The sequence below is a fragment of the Cherax quadricarinatus genome, chromosome 42 (genome assembly GCF_038502225.1).
Source record: "Cherax quadricarinatus isolate ZL_2023a chromosome 42, ASM3850222v1, whole genome shotgun sequence".
NCBI classification, from domain to species: Eukaryota; Metazoa; Arthropoda; class Malacostraca; order Decapoda; family Parastacidae; genus Cherax; species Cherax quadricarinatus.
In genome coordinates this window covers 16,798,693-16,825,902 of record NC_091333.1, presented here as the reverse complement: position 1 = coordinate 16,825,902, position 27,210 = coordinate 16,798,693, and the positions used below count along the sequence as shown (strand labels likewise).

General features: G+C 39.3%; 1 protein-coding gene across 44 annotated transcripts in view; it reads left to right on the top strand.

Moving 5' to 3' along the window:
- LOC128695675 (protein tramtrack, beta isoform) overlaps positions 1-27,210 on the top strand; it is a 520,376-nt gene that overhangs the window by 30,063 nt on the left and 463,103 nt on the right. For 43 of the 44 annotated variants that reach the window (XR_011393077.1, XR_011393078.1, XM_070093365.1 and 40 more), the window contains exon 2: positions 18,999-19,089. Coding sequence is in view for 42 of the 44 variants with exons in the window: in XM_070093365.1 (XP_069949466.1) it covers positions 18,999-19,089 (91 nt within the window). In the remaining 2 variants the exon portion in view is untranslated. Of the gene's footprint in view, positions 1-15,249; positions 15,351-18,998; positions 19,090-27,210 lie in introns of all 44 variants that reach the window. The other variant, XM_053786446.1, reaches the window with a different exon arrangement.

Below are 27,210 nucleotides of genomic sequence, written 5' to 3'. Positions count from 1 at the left end.
CATGAAGGGATAAAAGTAAGCATTGAATTTTTGTTTCAGATGCATAAATACTAACTGGATTTTGTATAGTAGGTCTTTTTGTTGGTCCTATTCCTTTCTTGAGAAGTGCAGCTTTGTAGCAACAGCGTGAATCTGTTTCAGGGGAGTAGGTCATGGAAGACTGATGTACTGAGGAAGTAAGTCTGTGGCCCAGTACTTTGCTTGTATGAGGCATAAACATAACAGTGCCAGGGAATAAATACATTTTGCTCACAGTTGTATCTTTCCACCTGCACAGCCATGACAGTTCTGTAACTTCTGTGTTGTTCATTATGTAGCAGTAATAATTGTTCGTCTGGATGACTGATCACGCTCATAATGGACTCGTCAAGGTATGATTGAAAATACTTTCTGTGGACTCGTTTGTGATAAGACATTCTGAGAGGATACCACTTCTGCTGGCATGAAAATTGAAAGGATGTGGCACAAATGTTGTATGTTTTTTTCCAATTCCATTTGCAGTCTGGTGGTACATGGTAGACCTGTGGCAAGAGGTGTGGCGGAGTGAGTGGAGTGGAGGTGGCACATAGTGGAGTGAGCACCAGGCAGTCCATTGCCTACACAGCACACCATGTGGCCCAGGCACCATGCCTCCTACCTCCTCCTCTGTACCGGCAAATTCCCCTTCATTATCACTATCAGTGACCGAGGTTTTCGATTGTGACCTCCCACAACCTTGGGGATTGCACATGGTATGCTGCCTGAACATAGGCAACGATGCCTAAAGGGAGTAATGTATATCACTGTAATTTGTAGAATCCACTAAGGGCATAAAATAATCTCATCTGCACAGATATCACTTTCATTACTACCATCACCAAAACTGCCAGAAAATGTTAATTTTTGTTTATGTTGTAGCCTCTGAGTAGTAATGCTGGCCACCTCAGAGTTGCTTGACTGCAGGTCTGGTGTGGCTGTGCTGCCCATGCTGACTGCCCCAGATGTGATGGGCCAAGGGTCATCTGGATTATCGATATTTACACTATTTCCTCAATCATTTGTGGCCACATGTGTCTCGAATCTACTAAGCTTAGATTCTGTGTCACTTTCCTCGAATAAGCGTGTTGATATGATGGGGCGTAAGTGACTCTCAGGGGTTTGCCATGATGTTGGCCCAAGCTGGTGCTGAAACTAACTGGTGCTCCCATGTACTGCAGAGTTTGCAATTTTTTTTTTAATACTGCACACATTCTCGCGTGTCTAGGCCTCAGACTTATTGCGCCAAATTTGAAGGCAGGAAAAGTAAAATGTTCATTGTTATGAGTGCTAGCAGTAAAAAATAGAATAACGTTTTGACAGTTAACCCTTAAACTGTCCAAACGTAGATCTACGTTCACGTGCGTAGTGCTCCGAATGTAGATCTACATTTTATTGTACATGCTTTCAACCTTGGCATGATAGGCCAGAGTTGCCTAGACATGAGAGAATGGGTCTGTGCACTCAGTGTGCGCAGTTCTAGCGGCTTCAAATCAAGCAGTGTTTTTGGATTAAAATGCTGACTTTGTGGTGTATTTTTGTATAGTAATTATGGATGTATTCTCGTTTTCTTGGTCTCATTTGATAGAATGGAAAACATTTTATAGAAATAGTGGTGATTTTGATTGGTTTTACTATGAAAAGAACCTTGAAATGGAGCTCAAAGTAGGGGAAATGTTTGATTTTTGCAGATGTTTAAAAGTAAACAAATGATGTCTTTGTCCAATAAATGTCCAACTAGCCATTCTAATATGCAGTCATGAATGGGTTGACATTATTTATACATTTATTACAATATTGCAGTAGTCTGCATAACAATAAATCTTCTATTTTTTGTTTGAATAAAAATTCAACACAGAAAGCAAGAGTAATATCAGAGGGGCCTGGAGATGTGACTGATGAACAAAGAAAATGTTATTTTAGAGCCAGGAATGTCTGCATTGTTCATTCTGGACCCTATTTTGAAATTGGTGTATTTTTTAATTTGCGTGAAATTGGCCAAATTGCAAATTTCTGACCACGTTATTGGGTAGTCGATGGAACAAATGGAGTTCTAAAGAAAAAGCTGAGTTTGGTTGACTGGAACAATGGAATTAGCCAAAAATAGGGCTCAAAGTGGACGAAATCGCGGATTCGTAAATATCGCCAAGGTCTCTAACTTAGCGAGAGTGTAATTCGCTAAGTTTTCCATCAAATTTCGTTCTTTTGGTGTCATTACCATCCGGAAAAGATTCTCTATCATTTAATTTTTTTTTTTTTTTTTTTTCAAAAAATTTTCGACACCAGGAGACAGGAGACACCTCGGGATTTGGGGTTGCGACAGTCAAAGGGTTAAATAAAAAAAAAAAAGCTATTTTTTTTTTCCCGAAATATTCAGAGCGCTACGTAAGTGAAAGTAGATCTAGTTTTGGACTGTTTAAGGATTAAAGGGTTAACGATTCGTCAAATATGCCATCTTGTTAAGTTGCTTATGTTTGTGACTTCTTTTGATGTCGTATATAACCATTGATATTCAGCTGCATAACCTAACCAATTGGATTATTTTTTTGATATTCGCTAATCTAACCAAAGAAAATTAATTAGTTTATCCATTAGCATTTACTGAATTGACCTAGCATAGTCATATCTAATAAATTAATTACCATTACACAAAATACCTACAGAGTAGACAAAATTGTTTTAGCCATTGTGAATAGAAATAAATATGTAATAGGAAGTAGATCAAAAATGAAACAAATGGGATGAAAGAGTTAGTTTTGTCTTGGCTAGATATCCTTAGCACCATGTTTATATCTTGCCTTTAACCCTTTGAGGGTCGACAGGCCCTCTCCGAAACTCGTTCTCAGGGTCGGCCAAATTTAAAAAAAAAAAAAATTATTTTCTCTTATGAAAAGATAGAGAATCTTTTCCCGATCATAAAGACACCAAAAGTTTGAAATTTGATAGAAAACTTACGGAATTATGCTCTCGCAAAGTTAGCGGTCTCGGCGATGTTTACGCATCGGCGATTTTGCCCACTTTGAGCCCCATTTTCAGCCAATTTCACTGTACTAGTCGACAAAAAACATGAATATTTCGCTAGAACTCCATTTTTTCTATCGAATGGATGCAAGAAACCACTCATTTATGAAATTCAACTATCCAGTACAGTGGTCAGAATTTAGCAATTTTGCCAATTTCACACAAATTTCAAAAGATGCCAATTTCGGAATAGGGTCCAGAATAAACAAGAAAGACATTCCTGGCACTAAAATGACATTTCCTCTAGTCATTAGTCATGTCTCAAGTCCCCTCTTATATTCTTTTGCTTTCCACTTTGAATTTTTATTTTCACAAAAAATATAAGATTTACTGTTATGCAGACTACTGCATTAGTGTAAAAAATGGTATAAATATTATTGGTGCACTTGTGAAAGAATATTAGACTCACCAGTTGACGTGTATTGCACGCTTGGCACGATTTGTTTACTTTTGAAGTTTGGTAAAAATCGAACATTTCTGCTACTTTGAGCTCAATTTCAAGGCACCTTTCTTTGTAAAACCAGTCAAAATCATCTCAATTTCTGTAATGTCTTCCATTCTATAAAATGAGACCAAGAAAACTAGAATACAACAATAAATACCATACGAAAATACACTGCAAAGTCGCTGATTTATTAAAAAAAAATGGTCGAAGTTTTTTTTTTCTCATTATGCACTGTGTGCTGCAGGATTTTTTTTAGACTGCACACTGACCACATAGACCCATTCTTTCATATGAAGGCCTACCAGCTTTCTCCCACTAGATTTGAGGCCGCTAGAATTTATGAGTACTAGTACGTCAAAAACCCCTACGCGTAAAACGTACTAGTACGACAAAAACCCTCAAAGGGTTAATAGGGTATGTGATAAAATCATCTACATTTTGTCACTGATGTTAGCAGGTTATCTAAAATGACACACTGTGATGTGTTAAAACATGGTACAGAATTATCCAGAGTTCAACATAATTTTAGTTAGGCTTAGGTTAGATTATACTAGGTTAGTTCTTGCTGAAACATACAAGATGGCAGGTAAATCTTACAAACTTGTGCTTATAGTAATACAGTACTTTTTTTTTCTTATGTGCCTCTTTAAAAGTTCATAATCCTATAGTATTTCCTTTCCCACTAAGGAGACCTCTTCTAAGACTGGGCTGTGAGGAAGATAATCTTCAGAACCAATAATGGGTAGCTACTAACAGATACCCTTTTTTTGACTGCATATTAACTGAAGTTGTCTGAGCTTCACTTTACTTCTAACTACGATTTCTATTTTTTTTGTGCGTTTGTTTAGTTAGTGTATTGGGGCTATTTTTTTATGAGAATTAAGACCCAAAGCTTGATGACATTGGCCATAGAATTATCATTTCCAAACCAATGTGAAGTGCCTGGAATTTATAATGCATATACCAACATGGCCGTCCAAGAATTCTGAATTAAAAATGTTCATTTCCACAAGTTGTCAATTAGGGTGGTCTGCTCATAATGGTTAAAAAATTTATTTTCGAATTTCTCTTGCCTCTCCACTTTGTTTTGCTCTTTTGGTTAAAATTTATTTATGTAAAGTTTTGTTATGATTTTTTTTATAATACATCGGCCTATTCCCACCAAGGCAGGGTGGCCTGAAAAAGAACTTTTATCATCTTTCACTCCATCACTGTCTTGCCAGAGGAGTGCTTTACACTACAGTTATATAAAACTGTAACATTAACACCCCTCCTTCAGAGTGCAGACACTGTACTTCCCATCTCCAGGACTCAAGTCCGGCCTGCCGGTTTCCCTGAATCCCTTCATAAATGTTACTTTGCTCTCACTCCAACAGCACGTCAAGTATTAAAAACCATTTGTCTCCATTCACTCCTATCAAACATGTTCACGCATGCTTGTTGGAAGTTCATGCCCCTCGCACACAAAACCCTTCTTAGGCCGACCCCTACCCCACCTTCCCTCCACTACAGATTTATACACTCGAAGTCATTCTGTTTAGTCCCATTCTCTCTACATGTCCGAACCACCTCAACACCCCCTCCTCAGCCCTCTGGATAATAGTTTTGGTAATCCCACACCTCCTAATTTCTAAACTACGAATTCTCTGCATTATATTCACACCGCACATTGCCCTCAGACATGACATCTCCACTGCCTCCAGCCTCCTCCTTGTTGCAACATTGATCACCCGTGTTTCACACCCATACAAGAGTGTTGGTGCAGCTATACTCTCATACATTCCCCTCTTTGCTTTCATGGACAAAGTTCTTTGTCTACACACTCTTAACTCTTTCAGGGTTTCAGCCGTACTAGTATGCCTTACACGCCAGGGTCCTTGACGTACTAGTACGCAAAAATTCTAGCACCTTCAAATCTAGTGAGAGAAAGCTGGTAGGCCTACATATGAAAGAATGGGTCTATGTGGTCAGTGTGCACAGTATAAAAAAAATCCTGCAGCACAGTGCATAATGAGAAAAAAAAACTGACCGTGTTATTGGATTAAAACAGCGACTTTGCACCGTATTTTTGTATGGTATTTGTTGTATTCTAGTTTTCCTGGTTACATTTTATAGAATGGAAGACATATTACAGAAATTGAGATGATTTTGACTGGTTTTACAATGAAAAGTACCTTGAAATTGAGCTGAAAGTAGCAGAAATGTTCGATTTTTGCCCAAGTTCAAAAGTAAACAAATCATGCTAAGCGTCCAATGCACGTCAACTGGTGAGTCTAATATTCTTTCACAAGTGCGCCGATATTATTTATACCATTACTACACTAATGCAGTAGTCTGCATAACAGTAAATGTTCTATTTTTTGTGAGAATAAAAATTCAAAATTGAAAGCAAAAGAATGTAAGAGGGGCCTGGGGACGTGACTAATGAACAGAGGAAATGTTATTTTAGTGCCAGGAATGTCTTTCTTGTTTATTCTGGACCCTATTTGGAAATTGGCATCTTTTGAAATTTGTGTGAAAATGGGAAAATTGCTAAATTTTGACCACTGTATTGGATAGTTGAAATCGGTAAATGGGTGGTTTCTTGTACTCAATCGATAGAAAAAATGTAGTTATATCAAAATAGTTATGATTTTTGTCGACTAGTACACTGGAATTGGCCGAAAATAGGGCTCAAAGTGGGCAAAATCGCCTATGCGTAAACATCGTCGAGACCGCTAACTTCGCGAGAGCATAATTTCGTAAGTTTTCCATCAAATTTCATACTTTTCGTGTCATTATGATTGGGAAAAGATTCTATATCTTTTCATACGAAAAAATAATTTTTTTTTTTTTTTTTGAAATTTGGGGGACCCTGAGAACAAGTCTCTGAGAGGACCTGTGGACCCTGAAAGGGTTTACTGCACCACTCTTTTTTCCTCATCAGTTCTATGATTCACCTCATCCTTCATAGACCCATCTGCTGACATGTCCACTTCCAACTGTCTGAATGCATTCACCTCCTCCATACTATCCCTCCAATCTGATATCCAATCTTTTGTCACCTTATCTTTTTGTTATCTTTTCGTTATGATTTGACTTCATTTATTAATTTTTATTTTCATTTTATTAGTGTATTACTGTTTTTTCCTTCGTTGTCTTCGGTTTTGTTTTCACGGTTGTCATTGTCGTCTGTGCCATCTTTCTCTCTTTGTCTTCGCCAATTTTCTTTGCCATCTTGTTGTCTTCTTCATTGGTTGCTATTGACTATCAAGAACCACATTTTTTAATATATACGAGCAAGTCTGCAACCATTATTTTTCCTGACAAAAATGCATTTACAGCCCCAGTTGCATCATAGTAACTGAAGAATAATAATCATTATGGCTGTTGTATATACTGTATATCTTCTGGGGGTGGAGAGTTTGAGGTATTTGGGGCACTCCTAAATGAACCCAAAAAGTTTTGAAACATAGAATGGAATGTATTATCATTAACCCTTTCAGGCTCTCACGAAGTTAGCAGTCTCGACGATGTTTACGCATTGGCGATTTTGCCCACTTTGAGCCCTATTTTTGGCCAATTCAAGTGTACTAGTCGACAAAAATCATGCCTATTTCGCTCGAACTCCATTTTTTCTATCGAATGAGTACAAGAAACCACCCATTTGCCGAATTTGGTCAGAATTTAGCAATTTTGCCAATTTAACACAAATTTCAGAAGATGCCAATTTCCAAATAGGGTCCAGAGTAAACAAGAAGGACATTCCTGGCACTAAAATAACATTTCCTCTGTTCATTAGTCACGTCCCCAGGCCCCTCTTACATTCTTTTGCTTTCCATTTTGAATTTTTATTCTCACAAAAAATAGAATATTTACTGTTATGCAGACTACTGCATTAGTGTAGAAATAGTATAAATAATATCGGCGCACTTACCTGGAGGTTATTCCAGGGATCAACGCCCCCGCGGCCCGGCCCATGACCAGGCCTCCCAGTGGATCAGGGCCTGATCAACCAGGTTGTTACTGCTGGCCGCACACAGTCCAACGTATGAGCCACAGCCTGGCTGATCCGGCACTGACTTTAGGTATCTGTCCAGCTCTTTCTTGAAGGCAGCCAGGGGTTTATTGGTAATTCCCCTAATTCTTGATGGGAGGCTGTTGAACAGTCTTGGGCCCCGGACACTTACAGTGTTTTCTCTTAGTGTACCAATGGCACCCCTACTTTTAATTTGGGGTAATTTGCATCGCCTGCCCAGTCTTTTACTTTCATAGGGAGTGATTTCTGTGTGCAGATTCGGAACCATTCCTTCCAGGATTTTCCAAGTGTAGATTATGATATATATCTCCTGCGTTCCAACGAGTACAAGTCAAGTGCTTCCAAGCATTCTCAGTAGTTAAGGTGTTTGACAGAACTTATACGTGCTTTGAATGGAGATGTTAATGTACAGCAGTATTCCAGCCTAGAGAGAACAAGTGATTTGAAAGGGATCATCATTGGCTTGGCATCTCTTGTTTTGAACGTTCTCATTATCCATCCTATCATTTTCTTTGCACTTGTGATCGTGGCACTGTTGTGATCCTTGAAAGTGAGATCCTCAGATATTACTACTCCCAGGTCCCTTACATTATTTTTCCACTCTATTGTATGGCCAGAGTTTGTAGTATACTCTGTTCTAGTTATTATCTCCTCCAGTTTTCCATAACGGAGTAGTTGGAATTTGTCCTCATTGAACATCATATTGTTTTCCGTTGCCCACTGGAAAACTTTGTTTATATATTCTTGGAGGTTAACCGCATCCTCAGCAGATGACAGCCTCATGCAGATCCTGCATGAGGATGATCCTGCAAAGGATGATACAGTCCTGTGGTGTATATCTCTGTCTATGTCTGATATGAGGATAAGGAATAAGATGGAGGCGAGTACTGTGCCTTGTGGAACAGAGCTCTTCACTATGGCAGCCTCTGATTTAACTCTGTTGACCACTACTCTGTGTTTGATTTGTTAGGAAGTTGATCCATTTCTCCACTTTCCCAGTTATTCCTTTAGCACGTATTTTGTGCGCTATTACGCCATGATTGCATTTGTCAAACGCTTTTGCAAAGTCTGTGTATATTACATCTGCATTCTGATTTTCTTCCAGTGCATCCAGGCCATATCATAGTGGTCCAGTAGTTGTGAGAGGCAGGAGCAACCTGCCCTGAACCCATGTTGCCCTGGATTGTGCAGATTTTGGGAATCCAGGTGATTTGCAGTCCTGCTTCTTAGCACTCTTTCAAAGATTTTTATGATGTGGGACGTCAGAGCTATAGGTCTATAGTTCTTAGCTAATGCTTTGCTGCCATCTTTATGGAGTGGGGCTATATCCGTTGTTTTAAGTGACTGTGGAATTTCACCCATGTCCAAGCTCCTCCTCCATAGTGTACTTAGGGCACACGAGAGGGATTTCTTGCAGTTCTTAATGAATACAGAGTTCCATGAGTCTGGGCCCGGGGCTGAGTGCATGGGCATGTTGTCATTGGCTTTTTCAAAGTCTATCGGAGTTAGGGCAACGTCGGAAATCTGGCATACGTGTTTGGAGTTATGAGGCTCATTCATGAAGAAATCATTTGGATCGTTGATCCAAAGACTGATTAGTGGCTCATTAAACACAGAGTCATACTGGGATTTCAGTATTTCACTCATATCCTTGTTGTCATCTGTGTAAGTCCCATCCTGTCGGAGTAAGGGCCCGATACTAGATGTGGTATTTGCCTTGTTTTTGGCATGTGAAAAGAAATATTTTGAATTTCTCTCAATTTCACTAATAGCTTTAAGCTCCTCTTGTCTCTCCTGGTTCCTGTAAGAGTCATTTAACTTAAGTTTGATAGTTTCCACTTCCCTGGTTAGCGCCTCCTTTCATGTATCAGATATTCTAGCACTCCTGAGGAGCTCAGTGACTCTTCCTCGTTTTCTGTATAGGGAGCATCTTTCTCTCTCCAGTGTGCACCTGTTCTTTCTTAGGGGAATATGCCTAGAACATACTTCAGCTGCCAGGAAGTTAATCCTTTCAAGGCACTGGTTTGGATCCATGTCATTTAAGATATCTTCCCAACATGTTTCATTTAGGACATGGTTTACCTGGTCCCAGTTGATGTTCTTGTTGTTGAAGTTGTATTTTGTGAAGACACTTTCACAGGTACATGCATTCTGCTGATCAGGACCCCTATGCACGTACGTCTGGACTTCGATTAGGTTGTGATCGGAATTAGTTGTTTTTTATATTTTTATGCCTCTTATCAGGTCCTCATTATTTGTGAAGATAAGATCAGGTGTGTTTTCTAGTCTTGTTGGCTCCACTATCTGCTGGTTTAAGGTGTGTTTTTCGAAGAGACTTAGTAGCTCGTGTGTGTGACCTTTCATCTGCGCTACCTCCGGGGATTGTTTCAGCTATAACATTATTCGCTACATTCTTCCATTTTGTATGCCTTAGGTTGAAATCACCAAGCAGTAAGATGTTTGGGGATGGAGCTGGAAGACTTTCCAGACAGTAATCAATTTTCAGTAGCTGTTCCTTGAACTGTTGGGAGGTTGCATCTGGTGGCTTATATACAGCCACAATGACTAGGTCTTGGTTCTCGTTCTTTATTGATAGAACTTCAACTACCTCATTTGTGGTGTTCAGCAACTCCGTGCAGATGAGGGACTCTTTGACATACAGGCCAAGCCCCCCTTGTTGCCTGTTCTTTCTGTCTCGTCTAAAAAGGTTGTAACCACGTATCCATATTTCATTGTCAAAGTGATCTTTTGTGTGAGTCTCTGTGAAAGCTGCAAACATTGCATTAGGCTCCTCTAGAAGTCCACTGATAAAAGGTATTTTGTTGTTGGTGGATGGCTTAAGGCCCTGTATATTAGCAAATATGAACGAGGTTGTATTCTGTGTTGGGGGGGATTTTGTTATTGGCATCAGTAGTTGTAGTTCTGGAGGGCCATGGGTGGCCACTGGCTGTGCCTCCAGTCCAACAAGGCTCCAAGGCGGTGGACTATTTTTGCTATTTCCTTCCATTTTCTTTTTCTGTTTCCTGCCACTAAAAAATCACCTGAGTTGGGTTGTCATAGCTACTATTGTTTGTCTTGCAGGGTCTGTTCCTCCTGGTCCCTTTTAGATGGTATGCAGGGCAGTTGATGTTGTAACACTGCTTCTGGATGACCGAAGAGTGACACATTTTTGGGTGAAAAAGTACAACCTCCTTTGGACAGGAGGTCGCTACATTTTTTGGGATGCTCAAAGTTTCATGTCCCATTTTTTTCCTGATATTCCATGCTTACAAATGCCCCAAGATCATAACTCCACAAATTCACCGTTGGTTTAGAATTGTTGGGAGGTGTGTTGTCAATTTCTGCAGGCTCTGGGACTGCACTATAATTCTCAGTATCCAAGCCAAGGCCACCCTGTCCTGGATTCCATCTACTTTCCTCAGTAGAGGAACGAGGAGGAGACTCCTCTCCTACATCTGTACTGTGGGCCATGGTCTTGTGCAATGATGGTTGTATATTTACAGCTTTAGTGGTGGTTGTAGTAGGGTCCCTAGTAGAGTCTGGGCTGGCAATAAGGTTGAGGGCTGGGACTGAGTCAGCACTGGGGCTGGGGGCTGAGGCTGGGCCAGCATCAGCACTGTGGTTATTAGTGCTATGACTTGGGGATGGGTCTGGTTTAGCACTATGTAGGTGACTAGATAATTTCAAGTCATCTGTTGTGGTATGGGCGTTCTGCATTTTTGATTCACTATCTCTTTCTCCCATGTTTTATATACTTTTGGTAGACTTTCCAAGAGGTCATCTTTGTTTTCTTGATTATTTTTATCATTTATTACTCTCCTTAGTACCTTTCTGTTACCTGCCCAAAGTTCTACATCTTTATTGCACAACCAGAAACACCTTGCTAGTTCGAGGTCATTTTTTGAGGCTGTATTTAGTCTAGTACAAGAGATATTGTGTTTGGGAAAGCATAGGTTGCATGTGATTCTGAATTTCTTTCCAAGGATTTTTTTACATGTCCCACAGATATGCTGTGCTGACATCCTGTCTGTTTCCTACTACATTCTGTATGCCATGGAAGAAAACTGACTTCCACTTTACCTTTCTCTTGCTGGTGCCAGTAATATGCAAGAAGTATTTATTCGAACCAGGTTTGCAGCATGTGGGTGTAGGGTGGGTGGGTTGGTAATGGGTAGGGGTGGGTGTATATGGATGGCCTGAGTGGCTGCCTGCAGTGATGCCAGACGTATGTTATGCACTTCTGTCGTGGGATATCACATTAAGTTTAAACCATTCCCATTATGTTAATCACTATCCTTGTGTTGTCCCGCTGACAGTTTAGGTTCACTAGGTCTTTCTATTATGTCTCGGTATCCTAGTCTATTCGTTATATGTGGTAACTGAAACCTTGTAACTCAAACCTTGTAGTATGTGTATCACTTGTCACATGTCAACACCAGGGCAAGACTTACCCACACTGCCACACTTCACTATTGTTATTATTATTATTATTATTATTATTATTATTATTATTATTATTATTATTTAATTACACTGTTTATCTCAAGGATATACACTGTATTCTTTCAAAATACATTTTTCACTGCGCTATACTGGGATCATTGTTTTATTATACACACAGCAGCTAGTCCTATGGTAACTTTCCCCTACACTTCCATGGAAAAGTTTATTTCCTGTTTAGTAGAGGTAACGGGAAAAACACGTCACACGGTAGTCATATGCTTTTCCATCGATTGTATGCTCAATTTATGTATCCTGTGATTCCCTGCACCTCAGTGCTACCATCACTCGTTTTATTTCTTATGACTATAGTAATTACTCATCTGTTATTAACACTTCACTGGACCTCTGGCAATAGTTCGCTAGTGCCAGTCGCTTGTAAGATATTCCCATATCTACACTATATATTGTGCGCTATACTGGGGGATAATTAAGATTACTCTTATCTACAATTTAATTCACTATGTTACTGCACATATATGTCCTTGTCACTCACTATATTACTTATAGATAGTTCAGTATCTGTTTATTTCCACTTGTGTCGACATCCGGCAATAATTCACTAGTGCTAGTCAGGTCTATTCCCACAGTAACCTTTCCTCCACCGGCACTCTCCATGTGACACTAATCCATATTTTCCTATTTAGTGTTCATTGATATTCCTTTTTTGTTTGTTCAAAGGAGTACGTATATGCACTTTAGGGATGCACACGCTTATTTCCCGCATTCTGTTCCCTCTGCTACTATTAAGACACGCAATTTTTGACTGAGCACAACCGCGCATGACTGTTCTGCACTATACAGCTGCAGCGAAAGAATATTAGTGAATATTGTGAAAGAATATTAGACTCGCCAGTTGACGTGTATTGGACGCTTAGCATGATTTGTTTACTTTTGAACTTTGGTAAAAATCGAACATTTCTGCTACTTTGAGCTCAATTTCAAGGTACTTTTCATTGTAAAACCCTTCAAAATCTTCTCAATTTCTGTAATATGTCTTCCATTCTATCAAATGAGACCAGGAAAACTAGAATACAACAATAAATACCATACGAAAATGCAGTGCAAAGTCGCTGTTTTAATCCAAAAACACAGTCAGTCTTTTTTTCTCATTATGCACTGTGTGCTGCAAGATTTTTTTTTATACTGTGCACACTGACCACATAGACCCATTCTTTCATATGTAGGCCTACCAGCTTTCTCTCACTAGATTTGAAGGTGCTAGAATTTATGAGTGTACTAGTACGTCAAGGACCCTGGTATGTAAGCCGTACTAGTACGGCTGAAACCCTGAAAGGGTTAAGTAGAACATATCAGAAGGATGAAACAATAAAATTTCAAACTTACTTTATTGTGAGCCACCCTACTGTCCATGTTATATGTTGAAATGTAAGGTCTGTACTGTATATAGTATACAAAAAATTAGACATTGCACAAATAACCTGCACATAGGAGAGGGGAGCTTATGACGATGTTTCGGTCCGACTTGGACCATTTACAAAGTCACACTCCTACGTGCGGGTTATTTGTTTATTGTTCCAATCACAGGATTGTGCCTTTTTGTTATTTACACAGTACAGTAGAGGAAATATGAAAATTGAAAAATTAAAGGTACTATGTTAAATTTTATTTAAGTCATAGGTTGGTAGACAGCAACTTTTGTAGGAGGTACAGTACTGCCATCCTGTCAAATATGTGAACTGAAAATCTATTTGATTCACTTAGAGGATTGTTGATTTTTATCTTGTAAATATGCAAGATGACAGGTAAATCTTCCAAACATCTACTTATGGCTCATTTCACATGAACCAATTTTGAAGTTGGTCCTCCTGACCATATCCATACAGGTTTCTGAGGAAGCTCTGTAGAGGTTTACATTTCAGGTATGTTATTGCTTAGTCAATAGGGTCCTTAGTGTGGGGGTAACCCCCCCCCCCCAATTGTTATTGGTGCAATCATGAACCATCAGGTGAGTTTCATTATCTGCTGTGGCACAACAACAGTAGCTACTGTCCTGAAATTTACATATGTTGCTGAATTTAAAAACTGTAATGTTGGACACGCATCTCTGCATTTTTCACCATTTGTGCTGAAAATGGGCATGAAGATTCGTAGCAAGAAGTTAAACTTTAAATTCATTTATCCCAAATTCTATGGCCCCAAAAAATTATAATTTGCTGCCTAAGAAGCTAACAAAGCAAGCGTTAGCCTTATTTGTTTGCTGACAAATTTAACGTAGAAGAGTTCACCAGTGATTAAGGACAGTGTCACTGTGAATGATACCACCAATTTTTTGGATCATTTTTACTATTAGAGCAGATATTTATTTAGTTGTATTTTTATATCCCATCACTTCTTTTTCATGTTTGCTTTCAACATTCATTATTTTATGCAACATTTTAAACTACAACTGCAACTTTATTTCATTATCTTCCAAATACAGTGTGCCATCAGTAAAGGAACTGACAGCTCCCATTTTATAATACTAGCATTCATTACTTTTACAATCTCATCTGTAAGCAGATTGAACCATAATTATATCAAACATATGCAAATAACCCACACATGTGAGAGAGGAGCTTAAAACATTTCGGTCTGACTCGGACCATTTACAAAGTCACACTAACAGAAGAGAGAGATGGAGCCAGTATATATAGGCCTACTGGCAGGGATGGGACAAGAGAGGTGGGAAGAGTAGTAGTGGTAAGGCAGGTAGTGGAAGTACAGGTTGACCATCACTAATCCAGCATCATCAGGATCTGTAGGGTGCCAGATTATGGACTGGTTAGATTAGAATACACTTAGCCCAACGGCGATATTTACACTTTGGCGATTTCACCCACTTTGCACCCTATTTTTGGCCCATTCCATTGTTCCAGTCTACCAAACTTGTAGCTATTTGACTAGTATTCCTTTATTCTGTCAATTGAGTACAAGAAACTGCCCGTTTACCTATTTCAACTATCCAATAAAGTCGTCAGAAATTGGTAATTTGTTCAGTTTCACACAAATTTTGAGAGATGCCAATTTCAAAATAGGGTTCAGAATAAACAGTGCAGACATTCCTGGCACTAAAATAACTTTTTCTCAGTTCACTAGTCACGTCTCCAGGCCCCTCTTATATTATGCTTGCTTTCCATTTTGAATTTTTATTCACAGAAAAAATAGAAAATATACTGTTATGCAGACTACTGCATTATTGTAATGTAATTGTATAAATAATGTCAACCCATTTGTGACTGCATGTTAGATTGGCCAGTTGGACACGTATTGGACAGTGATGTCGTTTGTTTATTCTTGAACATCAGCAAAAAATCGGAAAGTTTCCACTATTTTGAGCTCAATTTTAAGGTACGTATTTTCCGGCATGAAACCAATCAATATCATATCTGTTTCTGTAATATATCTTCCATTCAATTTAAATGAGACAGAAAAAAAAAACTAGAATACAGTAGGACCCCACTTATATGGCAGGTTAGGTTCCAGGCTACCCCCATAAAGCGAAAATTGCCGTAAAGCGGAACACCTTTTTTTTCCCCTGATAAATGCATACAAATACTAGATAACAAGTTTACACTAACATATATTAAGTTAGCAATAGAACTAGGCATCAAAAACAATAAAAAAGTAAAATATACACATAGTGCACTCATTACTTAGCTTAAAATATTTGTAGTCTTAATCTAGGGTGAGACAAGTAGTATTTATTGTAAGAAATCAAGTGTGGTATGTATGGTAGTCAGCTGGGCTACCATACCAGGCCACCCCACCTACACATAATATTCTATTACATTTAACCCTTTCAGGGTTGACTTTCCCTCTCAAAGACTTGTTCTCAGGGTCAGCCAATTTAAAAAAAAAAAAAAAATAGAGAATCTTTTCCCGATCATAATGACACCAAAAGTATGAAATATGATGGAAAATTTACGGAATAATGCTCTCGCGAAGTTAGCGGTCTCAACGGTGTTTACGCATTGGCGATTGTGCCCACTTTGAGTCCTATTTTCGGCCAATTCCAGTGTACTAGTCGACAAAAATCTTAACTATTTTGTTAGAACTCCATTATTTTCTATCGAATGAGTACAAGAAACCACCCATTTACCGATTTCAACTATCCAATACAGTGGTCAGGATTTAGCAATTTTGCCAATTTCACATGAATTTCAAAAGATTCCAATTTCCAAATAGGGTCCAGAATAAACAAGAAAGACATTCCTGGCACTAAAATAACATTTCCTCTGTTCATTAGTCACGTCCCCATGCCCCTCTTACATTCTTTTACTTTCCACTTTGACTCGCCAGTTGACGTGTATTGGACGCATGGCATGATTTGTTTACTTTTGAACTTTGGTAAAAATAAAACATTTCTGCTGCTTTGAGCTCAATTTCAAGGTACTTTTCATTGTAAAACCAGTCAAAATCATCTCAATTTCTGTAATATGTCTTCCATTCTATAAATTGAGACCAGGAAAACTAGAATACAACAATAAATACCATACGAAAATACAGTGCAAAGTCGCTGTTTTAATCCAAAAACACGGTCAAAGTTTTTTTTTTCTCATTACGCACTGTGTGCTGCAGGATTTTTTTTATACTGCACACACTAACCACATAGACCCATTCTTTCATATGTAGGCCTACCAGCTTTCTCTCATTAGATTTGAGGGCGCTAGAATTTAGGCGTACTAGTACGTCAAAAACCCTGGTGCGTAAGCCGTACTAGTACGGCTGAAACCCTGAAAGGGTTAAGCATCCCAGAGCAATAAAATGCACATACAGTTCACTCATTACTTAAAATATTTGTAGTCTTAATTTAGGGTCAGAGATGAGTAAACGAGATAAAACGAATAAATGAGAGAGAGAGAATGAGTACATGAGAAAGGACAGGTGCAGAGTTGTGTAAACAAACCAGGCAAATGTAAGTTTTGTAAACAAAGTGTACATGTCTGGTTTGTTGCATTGTGTACGAGTTGTCTCTACATTGATACGGTAGAATAAATAAAGAAGAACACTCCCATTCTCATTTAGCACCGTTTTTAGAGGAAATGACACTCAGAGTGAAGGCAATGAAAATAAGTCACTGACTTTTTTTGGGTTATCCTAGGTTCTCTACACATATGCTGTTATGTATGATAATTATGTAACTGTATTTGTGTATACCTGAATAAACTTGCCATCTGGCACTCACATCTCATATTTGTTTATTCTACTGTGGGGTGTATTTATCATCTTTATATTTTATGTATCGTGTTTATTATGTAATTTTGAAAAAAATATCATGGATGGATTAATGAAAATGTATAATTTTGAAAAAAAAAAAATATCATAGATGGATTAATGAAAATATGTATATTTACGTAATATACGACATTTAATGAGACTGATTATTATCATTACTAATATGACGTCACGAGACATAATACACACTTATTGATTTTAATGTGTACCTGCATGCCATCACAGTGTGTAAGTTTATTTAGGTACAGGTATACATAATTATAATTATCAGAGTATATATAAAATATGAAAACTTTGTGCTTACGGATCTCGCATAGAATGTAAACAAACCAGTTGGGGGCACGGTGACTGTATTAGAAAGTCAGGTGGGGGGAGCCGTATAGAGAGTTTTGGTCATAATTTGAAATGACCGTATTAGCAGAACGCCGTAAAGTGAAATGCCATAAAGCGTGGCCCTACTGTACAACCATACAAAATACACTGCAAAGTCGCTGTTTTACACCAAAAGCACAGTCACCTTATTTTTCTCATGCTCTGCGTGCTGCAGGATTTTTTTATATAGTGCACACCTACCACACAGACCTATTCTCTCATATGTAAGCCCAAATTTACCGGTCACAGCTTATCTGAGTTAGCTGAGCTCATGGCGACTGACAGTGGCTTCAAAGCTGCCTTATCTTTTATGGACAATGTATGTACAGTATATGTGCTTTGCACAACGAGAATCATTTTTGATATTCGTTGGAACTGTGGCTAGGGCTAAAAGTGAGCAGGTTATAACAATAAATGGAGAAAGAGAAATTGGGATGACTTACGCAGCAAGTAGCACCAACAAACAGTAGGGGCAGGTTGGTGTGGCAACCCTGGAATTACTGATTACTGGGTTAGTGATGTCTGACTGGCAGTATTGGTGGTGGTGGTAGGGGTAAAGCTAAGACTCACTTTTACTGGAAACTGCTCCTCTTCTTTCCTACAGTAACCTGAATCTCATCATAAAAATATCTCTTTCCAGCTTTAACATCCAGCCACTTATTTTCCAAATGTAAATTAAAAAAAAAAATAAACCTTTACCTGTATAGGTATTGCTCATTAGTATATTATAATGGAGGCACTTATTGTAATTGTAATCCATACACTTACCTTCATAAATTCTCCATGTTTCTCTGTACTACAAGTTTGTTTTCCCAAGATTTTTTGTATAACTCAAAAATGTATTAAAAACACTGAATGCAGTGTAAATGTGATAATGTAAATGCACAAATTCCTTGTTCCTTGGGTACACAATTTACTTGTTAGTGCCTATGCCGTGTCATTTTCTTAATATTTTGTAAGTGTACTTTGCTGTGTTGTACTGATTATACTTTTGTCTCCCATATTACTCTTCATCTACAAGGTAGTTGGGTTCAGTTTCTTGAGTCTCCTCACCGTTCATCCCTCTTGGCTCTGACTAGATTGGTTGCAAGCCTTTGGGGCCTTGAGTTTCTGCACATTATTCATCAATTGTAGGCTCCATGCTATGACTGTACACTCTGTAATAGGGCAGAATGCCTTTGATTTTCCTTCAGTGATTGTTGCTTTTTTACATTTTATTACTCTACTAGATTATTATATGTGAAGAAAACTAGGTGTCAAACTGGGCCACAGGTCCAGTTTGACATCTAGTTGATTATAGAATTCTTTAAACCTATAACATAAAATTAAAATGTGTACTCTTCTAATCATGATTTAACTTTATTAATTTGATGTTTTTTCTATTTTCAGGTGTGGCAAAATGGCAGAGGAGCTTCTCTCCTTAAAGTGGAATAACCACCAGGCACACTTTGTGGACATCCTCACATTCCTGCGGGAACAGGTAATCTACTGCAATAGTATTACCGAGTTTAATTATTTTGGATAATGTTTTCTTGGTTTGAAAAGAAACTTGTGTTGGAGTAAGGACAGTATAGTTGTCTTTATAATACAGTGGACCCTCTGTTTTCGTTATTAATCTGTTCCACGGAGACTGGCAAAAACCGAAATCAACGAAAACTGAAATAATTTTCCCCATAAGAAATAATGAAAAACCAATTAATCCGTTTCAGACACCCAAAAGTGTTAAAAAAAAAAATGCAGAAAAGACTGAAAATTCAACATGACACTTACTTTTATTGAAGATTCTTGGTGTATGGAAGACAGGGAGGAGGGGAGAGGGAAGAGGTTATTCTTTGGTAGGGGAATCCCCCTCCATAAGGATTTTAGGTATCAAGTCCCTCTCTGGGGTCACTTCCCTTTGTCTTTTACTGCCACTAGGACCAGCTTGAGTCACTGGACCCCTGTCACACAAAAAATTGGTCCAGAGATCTCTATTTCTGGTGTCTCTAAAATTTCCCTGAAATGGGACATGGCATTTTTGTAAAAGTCACCAGCACAGATAGATTGCAACAGCTTTCTCAGGGTGATGTTCCTCCACAAATGCTTGCACCCTACTCCACATTGCACAGATCTCCTTAATCTCTGAAGAAGGCACCTTCTTCCATCTCTCTTCCTCCTCCTGTAAAGCAGTTTCCTCAGATGTACTCTGTTGCTGTTACAAATGAAGCTCTTGCAGCTCTTCATTGTGGTCCTGCACCAACTCTTCCACATCCTCGCCACTCACATCCAACCCCATGGACTTCCCCAATGCCACAATAGATTCCACAACAAGCAGAGGGTTGACAGGGTCAGGGTCAGCCTCAAACCCTTCAAAATCCTTCTGTTGGACACAATGTGGCCAGTTTTCTCCTAGTAGAGTTCATTGTCCTGGAACTCACTCCCTGCCAAGCCTTATCTGTAAGGCTTACTGAAGTGATCCCTCCAGAACTCTCTTAGGGTTAATTTAGTGTCTGAGGTCACATCAAAGCACCTTTGAAACATTGCTTTGGTGTTCAGTTTTTTGAAGTTTGCAGTGATCTGCCTGTCCATGGGCTGGATGAGAGAAGTGGTGTTAGGAGGCAAGAACTTCACTATTGCAAAACTGAATTCCTTAGACAGTTGGTCTTCCAAGTCTCGAGGATGAGCAGGAGCATTGTTTATTAACAGGAGGCACAGGAGTGGCAACTTATTATCTAGGAGGTATTTCTTCACACTCGGGCAAAACACTTCATTGAACCATTCCAGGAAAGTTTCCCTCATGACCCATGCATTACTATTGTATTAGCCTTCCACATCACACACAATTTACTCGTGACGACACTGTTTTTCTTGAACACTGGTATTTTAAGAGTGATACACCAGTAAAGGCTTCACTTCGAAATCCCCACTAGCATTACCACACAACAAGAGTGTTAGCCTATCTTTCATAGGCTTGTGTCCTGGCAGTGGTTTTTCCTCCTGCGTGATGTAGGTCCTCTTTGGCATTTTCTTCCAAAAGAGGTCTGTTTTGTCACAATTGAACACTTGTTGGGGGACAAATTTTTCAGCCTTTACATAGTCTTTGAATTCCTGTATGAATTTTTCAGTCTCATGTTTGTCTGAACTTGCAGCCTCACCCTCACCGTGTCTTACAACATTGTGTATGCCACTTCGCCACTTGAATTTTTCAAACTATCCTTTGCTGGCCTTAAATTTACTAACATCAGCACTGGTTCCAGGCATTTTCTTTATGAGATCGTCATGCAACTGCCTTCACTTTTCGCAAATTATCTACTGCACAATACTATCTCCCATTAACTGTTTTTCGCTGATCCACACCAACAACAATTACTCCACATCTCCAATGGTTTGTGATCTCTGTTTTGTTATCACATTTACCCTTTTGTAACATCAGCTTCCTTGATTTATTTTTTCTTCCCAACAATGGAACTGATGGTTGATGGGGGCTTCCCATACATCCTGGCGAGGTCGGCCACATGTACGCCACTATCGTATTTTTGGATATCTTTTTTTAATTCTACAGTGTTCCTTGCTTTCTTTACCAAAGGACTGGCACTAGAAGCTTTCTTTGGGTCCATGGTGGCTTATTTAGTAGTCACACACAATAAACAAGCGCCAAAAACAATGGATTATTAAGAAATGTTTCGTATGACCTCGCAGGATAATGTTCACTCACCAAGCAACAACATGACGCTGCCTAAGAATGTGTGTGTGGGGGAGGCTTTGTGTGCACGCGAGGCATTCAGACATGTGCTGGACCAACAACAAAAACCGAGGAAAGCAACGAAAATGGAGGCAATATTTTGACGAAAACAGTCGACGAAAACTGAAATAAGCAAAAACAGAGATTGACGAAAATGGAGGGTCCACTGTACTAGAGATTTTTAGTTTTGTTTCATCTTGAGCAAATCTGCAGTATTTTATACTGTATACTATATGTATACAGTGGAACCTCAACTTGAGAGTTTAATCCATTCCATGACCTAGCTTGTAACAGAATTTGCTCGTATGTCGAATCAGTTTTCTTAGTTTAAATTAATTGAAATGTCATTAATCCATTCTAGTGGAATTCCTACTCTTGGGAGGCAGGACAAAATGCTTCAATATGACGCTAATATCAACTCTGCGGCTTACTTATCTATCACAATTCATCTAATATGACAAAATAAACAATATAAATAACATAGAAACGTGATATACAGGTACCATCCGACTTACGACCGAGTTCGGTTCCGAGAAAGCGGTCGTAAGTCGAAATAGACGTAAGTCGAACTTTACTACTTAATATCAACATCACATTTTTGTAATGACTTTATTTTATTGTTTTATTTTGGTATTTCATGTTTTACTTTACCTTTTATGCTGTTAGTACTGTATTTTATACTGTAAGGTTTACCTGGAGAGAGTTCCGGGGGTCAACGCCCCTGCGGCCCAGTCTGTGACCAGGCCTCCTGGTGGATCAGAGCCTGATCAACCAGGCTGTTGCTGCTGGCTGCACACAAACCAACGTACGAGCCACAGCCCGGCTGATCCGGAACTGACTTTAGGTGCTTGTCCAGTGCCAGCTTGAAGACTGCCAGGGGTCTGTTGGTAATCCCCCTTATGTGTGCTGGGAGGCAGTTGAACAGTCTCGGGCCCCTGACACTTATTGTATGGATTGTAGGATAAACACTGTGTACAACACAAATAGTTGTTTATTTCCCAGAAATTTGGCATAAAAACACGGTCGTAAGTTGAGTGGTCATATGTCAAGCAGGTCGTAAGTCAGATGGTAGGTGTATACTCTAGAATGAATAAAATGTCGTAATGTGACTAGTGGTGGTGGCTATTCCCACTCCCACTCTGACCATATCTTCCCATGCTCTTATTATAAGAGAAAATGGAGCGTTTGTGTGGCTAACTGCACTAGATCACTAGTTTCATAAGGAAAACACTGAAACAATGTACAGTGGCCTCACTCCACAAAGGGGGCAGTAAAGCAACAGCAAAGAACTACAGACCGATAGCACTAACATCCCATATCATAAAAATCTTTGAAAGGGTCCTAAGAAGCAAGATCACCACCCATCTAGAAACCCATCAGTTACACAACCCAGGGCAACATGGGTTTAGAACATGTCGCTCATGTCTGTCTCAACTATTGGATCACTACGACAAGGTTCTAGATGCACTAGAAGACAAAAAGAATGCAGGTGTAATATATACAGACTTTGCAAAAGCCTTCGACAAGTGTGACCATGGTGTAATAGCGCACAAAATGCGTGCTAAAGGAATAACAGGAAAAGTCGGTCGATGGATCTATAATTTCCTCACTAACAGAACACAGAGAGTAGTCGTCAACAGAGTAAAGTTCGAGGCAGCTACAGTGAAAAGCTCTGTTCCACAAGGCACAGTACTCGCTCCCATCTTGTTCCTCATCCTCATATCCGACATAGACAAGGATGTCAGCCACAGCACCGTGTCTTCCTTTGCAGATGACACCCGAATCTGCATGACAGTGTCTTCCCTTGCAGACACTGCAAGGCTCCAGGCGGACATCAACCAAATCTTTCAGTGGGCTGCAGAAAACAATATGAAGTTCAACGATGAAAAATTTCAATTACTCAGATATGGTAAACACGAGGAAATTAAATCTTCGTCAGAGTACAAAACAAATTCTGGCCACAAAATAGAGCGAAACACCAACGTCAAAGACCTGGGAGTGATCGTGTCTGAGGATCTCACCTTCAAGGACCATAACATTGTATCAATCGCATCTGCTAGAAAAATGACAGGATGAATAATGAGAGCCTTCAAAACTAGGGAGGCCAAGCCCATGATGACACTCTTCAGGTCACTTGTTTTATCTACGCTGGAATATTGCTACACACTAACAGCACCTTACAAGGCAGGTGAAATTGCTGACCTAGAAAATGTACAGAGAACCTTCACGGCGCACATAATGGAGATAAAACACCTCAATTACTGGGAGCGCTTGAGGTTCCTAAACCTGTATTCCCTGGAACGCAGGCAGGAGAGATACATGATTATATACACCTGGAAAATCCTATAGGGACTAGTACCGAACTTGCACACGAAAATCACTCGCTACGAAAGCAAAAGACTTGGCAGACGATGCAACATCCCCCCAATGAAAAGCAGGGGTGTCACTAGCACGTTAAGAGACCATACAATAAGTGTCATGGGCCCTATACTGTTCAACTGCCTCCCAGCATACATAAGGGGGATTACCAACAGACCCCTGGCAGTCTTCAAGCTGGCACTGGACAAGCACCTAAAGTCGGTTCCTGACCAGCCAGGCTGTGGCTCGTACGTTGGTTTGCGTGCAGCCAGCAGTAACAGCCTGGTTGATCAGGCTCTGATCCAGTAGGAGGCCTGGTCACAGACCGGGCCGCGGGGGCGTTGACCCCCGGAACTCTCTCCAGGTAAACTCCAGTGGGGCCCCGCTTTACGGCATTTCGCTTTATAGCGTTACGCTATTACAGTCATTTCAAATTATGACCTAAACTCTCTCTACGGCTCCCCCACCTGATTTTCTAATACGGTCAATGCACCCCACCCTGTTTACATTCTCCATGAGCTCCGTAAGCACCATATCTCTCCATTGTGTCTGGAAACTCCAAAATTTCAAGTGTTTTTAACCCTTTCAGGATCCGTACCATAGATCTATGGCTTTATGTTGAGGGTCCAAACCGTAGATTTACGCCATGAGCTCAGCTCACTCTGATAAGCTGTGAGCGGTAAATTTGGGTCTAGGTATGAGAGAATACATCTATGTGATATGTGTGCACCACATAAAACAAATCTTGCAGCACGCAGTGCATAATGAGAAAAAAAACCGAGACCGTAATTTTCGATTAAAACAACGACTTTGCAGTGTTTTTTCATATGTTTTTTATAGTTTTTGCTATTTTTTGGTCTCATTTGATAGAATGGAAGATGTATTACAGAAAGAGATGATTTTGATTGGTTTTAGTACTGAAAATGCTTGAAACTGAGCTCAAAGTAGTGGAAATGTTAAATTTTTGCCGATGTTCAAGAGTAAACAAATGACCTCACACGTCTAATAAACGCCAACTGGTGGGTCTAATATACATTCACAAATGTGCTGATATTTATTACAATATTGCATGACAGAGTCTTCTATTTTTTAGTTTTAATAAAAATTCATTATGTGAATTAAAAATCAAAATGGAATTCATTTGTAAAGCCTGAAAACGTAACTGATGAACAGAGGAAATGTTAGTTCAGTGCCAGGAATGCCTGCATTGTTTATCTGGACCCTATTTTGAAATTGGAATGTTTTGAACTTTGCATTAAATTGGCCAAATTGCCAATTTCCGATCACTTTATTTTGTAGTTGAAACAGTTGACTTGGCGATTTCTTGTGCTCAGTCGATAGAAGAGAAGTAATACTAGTGAAATAGTTAAGAATTTGGTCAACTGGAATAATGTAATTGGTCTAAAATGGGGGTCAAGGTCAGCAAAATCGCCGATACGTAATTATCGCTGACACACCAAAATTCGCGAGAGCATAATTTCATCAATTTTTCCATCAAATTTCACACTTTTTGTTTTATTACCTTCAGAAAAAGATTTCCATTTCACAAGAAAAAAAATAACAAAATTAGTTTTTGAGAATTCTTGGACCATGGTGTGCACTTTGAAATTTGGCCTCTGGACCCTGAAGGGGTTAAAAGTTATTTCATATTTTATATATACTCTGATAATTATGCTTATGTATACCTGTACCTAAATAAACTTGCACACTGTGCTGGCGTGCAGGTACACATTAAAATCAGTAAGAGTGTCTTATACCTCGATATGCCATAGTTGTAATGATGATAATAATAATCATCGAGTCTCATTAAATGTCATATATTACGTTAATATACTTCTTATTTTTTTTTTTTCAACAAGTCGGCCGTCTCCCACCGAGGCAGGGTGACCCAAAAAAGAAAGAAAATCCCCAAAAAGAAAATACTTTCATCATCATTCAACACTTTCACCACACTCGCACATTATCACTGTTTTTGCAGAGGTGCTCAGAATACAACAGTCTAGAAGCATAAACATATAAAGATACACAACATATCCCTCCAAACTGCCAATATCCCAAACCCCTCCTTTAAAGTGCAGGCATTGTACTTCCCATTTCCAGGACTCAAGTCCGACTATATGAAAATAACCGGTTTCCCTGAATCCCTTCACTAAATATTACCCTGCTCACACTCCAACAGATCGTCAGGTCCCAAGTACCATTCGTCTCCATTCACTCCTATCTAACACGCTCACGCACGCTTGCTGGAAGTCCAAGCCCCTTACCCACAAAACCTCCTTTACCCCCTCTCTCCAACCCTTTCGAGGACGACCCCTACCCCGCCTTCCTTCCCCTATAGATTTATATGCTTTCCATGTCATTCTACTGTGATCCATTCTCTCTAAATGACCAAACCACCTCAACAACCCCTCTTCTGCCCTCTGACTAATACTTTTATTAACTCCACACCTTCTCCTAATTTCCACACTCCGAATTTTCTGCATAATATTTACACCACACATTGCCCTTAAACAGGACATCTCCGCTGCCTCCAACCGTCTCCTCGCTGCTGCATTTACCACCCAAGCTTCACACCCATATAAGAGTGTTGGTACTACTATACTTTCATACATTCCCTTCTTTGCCTCCATAGATAACGTTTTTTGACTCCACATATACCTCAACGCACCACTCACCTTTTTTCCCTCATCAATTCTATGATTAACCTCATCCTTCATAAATCCATCCGCCGACACGTCAACTCCCAAGTATCTGAAAACATTCACTTCTTCCATACTCCTCCTCCCCAATTTGATATCCAATTTTTCTTTATCTAAATCATTTGACACCCTCATCACCTTACTCTTTTCTATGTTCACTTTCAACTTTCTACCTTTACACACATTCCCAAACTCATCCACTAACCTTTGCAATTTTTCTTTAGAATCTCCCATAAGCACAGTATCATCAGCAAAAAGTAACTGTGTCAATTCCCATTTTGAATTTGATTCCCCATAATTTAATCCCACCCCTCTCCCAAACACCCTAGCATTTACTTCCTTTACAACCCCATCTATAAATATATTAAACAACCATGGTGACATTACACATCCCTGTCTAAGACCTACTTTTACCGGGAAGTAGTCTCCCTCTCTTCTACACACCCTAACCTGAGCCTCACTATCCTCATAAAAACTCTTTACAGCATTTAATAACTTACCACCTATTCCATATACTTGCAACATCTGCCACATTGCTCCTCTATCCACTCTATCATATGCCTTTTCTAAATCCATAAATGCAATAAAAACTTCCCTATCTTTATCTAAATACTGTTCACATATATGCTTCAATGTAAACACCTGATCTACACATCCCCTACCCACTCTAAAACCTCCTTGCTCATCCGCAATCCTACATTCTGTCTTACCTCTAATTCTTTCAATTATAACCCTACCGTACACTTTTCCTGGTATACTCAGTAAGCTTATTCCTCTATAATTTTTACAGTCTCTTTTGTCCCCTTTCCCTTTATATAAAGGG